The sequence below is a fragment of the Dipteris shenzhenensis genome, chromosome 29 (assembly GCF_047967505.1).
Source record: "Dipteris shenzhenensis isolate YYH24624 ecotype China chromosome 29, Dip_SZ_1.0, whole genome shotgun sequence".
Lineage (NCBI taxonomy): Eukaryota > Viridiplantae > Streptophyta > Polypodiopsida > Gleicheniales > Dipteridaceae > Dipteris > Dipteris shenzhenensis.
In genome coordinates this window covers 12,782,604-12,785,564 of record NC_141624.1, presented here as the reverse complement: position 1 = coordinate 12,785,564, position 2,961 = coordinate 12,782,604, and the positions used below count along the sequence as shown (strand labels likewise).

Below are 2,961 nucleotides of genomic sequence, written 5' to 3'. Positions count from 1 at the left end.
AAATTTCGACAAAGGACCTTTAAAATCTTCTGAGAAATGTTCCTGAATTGTGTAGAAAAATGTTTATGTGAAGACGGTAGTTATTGTGTGAACACCCGAAAGTTCGAACCAAGAAAAATGTTTGATGTGAACACTGGATTGCATGATAAGGAAAGGGGGAGAAACGAGGGGGGGGGGGGGGGGGGGATGAGAGAAAAGGGGATTTTGTGCAGGTGGGGAGAGGCGGAAAGGCGGAGGGGGAAGGGGGAAAGGGGAAGCGTTACAGCCAAGATGGAGGGGAAAAGCTAAATTTAGAAAATGGGGAGGTGCACATGGGAGATAGGGGGGGGTCACATGGGGGGATGTTATTATTAGTGGGCGACTAGTGAAGGAGGTTGGGATTGGATGCCAGCTTTACGGGAGGGGGTTGCTTGTCTGTAGAGAAATCGTCCTCTTCATCATCTTCATCATCTCATCGTCACACTCACACTCTTCGTCCTATTATTCTCAATCACTCAGTTCAGCTCAAAGCTCAAGCTCAGCTATGGCTTCCTCTCCAAGCTCAGCTATGGCGCTTTTGCTCCTCCTTCCTTTCTTTGTTGCTGCTGCTTCTTCTCCTTCCTCCTCGTCGTCGTTGTCTTCCTCTACAACTATTTCTTCACGATCTTCTTCTACGTCCCCTCCTCACGACGTCGTCGATTCGTTCCTCCTCTCCCACCACCCCAACCTCCATCGCCTCGTCTCCCTCACCTCCCTCTCGCGTCTCCTCCTCCCTAACTCCTCCTTCACCATCCTCGCCCCCCCCGACCACCTCCTCCAACCCCTCCTCGATTCCGACCTCCCCCTCGACTCCCTCGCCGACCTCCTCCGCCTCCACATCTTGCCCCGCTTCCACTCCCTCCCCGACGTCCACCGCCTCTCCTCCCATGGATCGCAGCCCTCTCCCTCTCTCTACCACTCCTCCGGCAAGTCCCACCTCGGTTCCGGCCTCCTCACCTTCTCTCGTGACCCCGAGGAAGGTACATTTCGCGTGGAAGCTCAGGTTCCTCAGTACCACGGGGGGCCGAGATCCGCTGCTGGATCTATCAGGAAGAGCTTGCTGGAAGTCCCACACCGAGTCAGCGTTTTGGAAACGAGCAGATTGCTTGTTTCCTTGCCTGCTGCTGCTCCCATAGCCACCTCGCCTGCTCCTGCCCCTGCTCCCGCTCCTGTGAACATCACCCAAATCATGGAGAGCGCAGGCGAGTACTTCACCTTCCTCAGCCTACTCTTCGGCACAAGAGTCATCGACATTTTTCAGGCTCAAGCGAACAAGACCACCACAGGCATTACGATCTTCGCCCCCACGGACAAAGCCTTTGCCAGCCTTCCCTCCGGCCTTATCAGCAAGCTTACCGCGCAACAGAAGATCAGCCTCTGTGAATTCCATGCTCTGTCTGCCTTTTACCCCTTCTCGGCTCTCCAGCAAGCCACAGATCCTATCACTCCCACCCTTGCTACAGATTACAACGGAGCTGGCAAATTTACGGTCAATGTTACCAATCAGCAGGGGACGGTTGTAATCTCCACAGGCCTCGTTAACGCTGCAATTATTAGCACTCTTTACAACACCGTTCCCGCTGGAGTGTTCGCGGTTAATGCAGTCCTGCTACCTGAGGATATATTCGGCCTACCTGCTCCTTCACCAGCTCCTACTCCTTCTGCAGCTGCTCCGTTGTCTTCAACTCCTCCTCTCTCAGCTAGTACCAAAGGCACTGCCGCAGGACCCTCTCCTGAAGCCAGCAATGCACATTCTCTTCCCTCGATTCGAGCTCTGCTTGCCGCCACTCTGGTTCTCTGTGGATTGAAGTTGTATCTATTGTAACAATATAAGGCGTGGATGATTTCGGTTATGAGGAGTGTGGTTAAACATTCTTTTTCAAAACCCAAACACAGAGTGGGCAGATATAGTAGACTGTAAGTGAAGACAGCAAGTTCAGCTAAACTTTCACAGTTTAGGGGAATGTATTATTTTTATCCTTGATGAGCAGTGACGACTCTCCAGATCTAGGCTTCTGGAGCACCCCCCGGGCTATGCTTTTCTCAGGTGTAGTCCAAGCAGACCAGTACCTCCAGCACTTTTTTGTTGAAATCTGACGATTCTCTCAGAACACACTGGTTGTAAGCGGAAAAATGAAGCACCATTTCTCTCTCTCCAGGTAAATAAGCGATCTTTTCCTTTGATGTTCTGAGTCTTCCTGTTTGATTGTTTGGAGAAATTTGTTACCACGGATTCGCTGTCTTCGATAAGCTCCGGCAATTTTTTAATACTAACGATATCTGAGTTCAAAAAAAAGGAGAAAAAGAAAGGCTTCATTAGAGCTGGTAAGGGGTATCTCCCAAAATCTCAAATATAAAGAATATCTACGAATTAGGGTGTTTACACACTTGCCCCCTTTGGGCATGCCCAAGGCACCCGTGCTCACTTGGTTTATAACGGTTATATTATTTCTCTTAATTGGAAAAATGAAAACCCATATTAATTAATGGATAGGAGAGATGGCATGTCTTCTTTTTAAATGTCATTTTATTGTTCTTCTCCTTTTAAGAGATTGACACACACATAACTAACTCATGATCAATGGCAAGGGTTGGTGAATAAATAACTTGTGTGTGGCTTGTCAGAGGAGCTTTAGAACCTTAAAGACACTAGTGGGAATTTGATGTTGTGTTTGCTTGCAAGTTCATTGAGTTATCAATGGTTAAATATATGCAAAAGATATATTAAAGCTTTTTGGAAGGTATAACAATAGTTTAGATCAACAAAAGTCTAAATTTGTACCATTGGATGTATTCTAGTCTTACAAGTTACAAGGTATATAAGACATTGGCTTTGATGTGAAAAAGTTATTATGCTATTGTGTTGTCGTGTAGGTTTTATTCTATTCGAATAGGTGTATACCTTGCCTTTGATTATGTTAACCTATTATGATGTGTACTAGT

The 2,961-nt window shown here is 47.6% G+C and overlaps 1 protein-coding gene across 1 annotated transcript; it reads left to right on the top strand.

Moving 5' to 3' along the window:
* The first annotated feature begins 513 nt into the window (after positions 1 to 513).
* On the top strand, positions 514 to 1,857 carry LOC147882450 (fasciclin-like arabinogalactan protein 4). The gene has a single exon (XM_087400873.1). The coding sequence runs from the start codon at positions 524 to 526 to the stop codon at positions 1,841 to 1,843; it is 1,320 nt and encodes a 439-aa protein (XP_087256999.1). The 5' UTR covers positions 514 to 523; the 3' UTR covers positions 1,844 to 1,857.
* The last annotated feature ends 1,104 nt before the right edge of the window (positions 1,858 to 2,961 follow it).

Coding starts and splice junctions, on each gene's coding strand:
- LOC147882450 (XM_087400873.1), top strand. CDS start 524: ATGGCTTCCTCTCCAAGCTCAGCTATGGCGCTTTTGCTCCTCCTTCCT.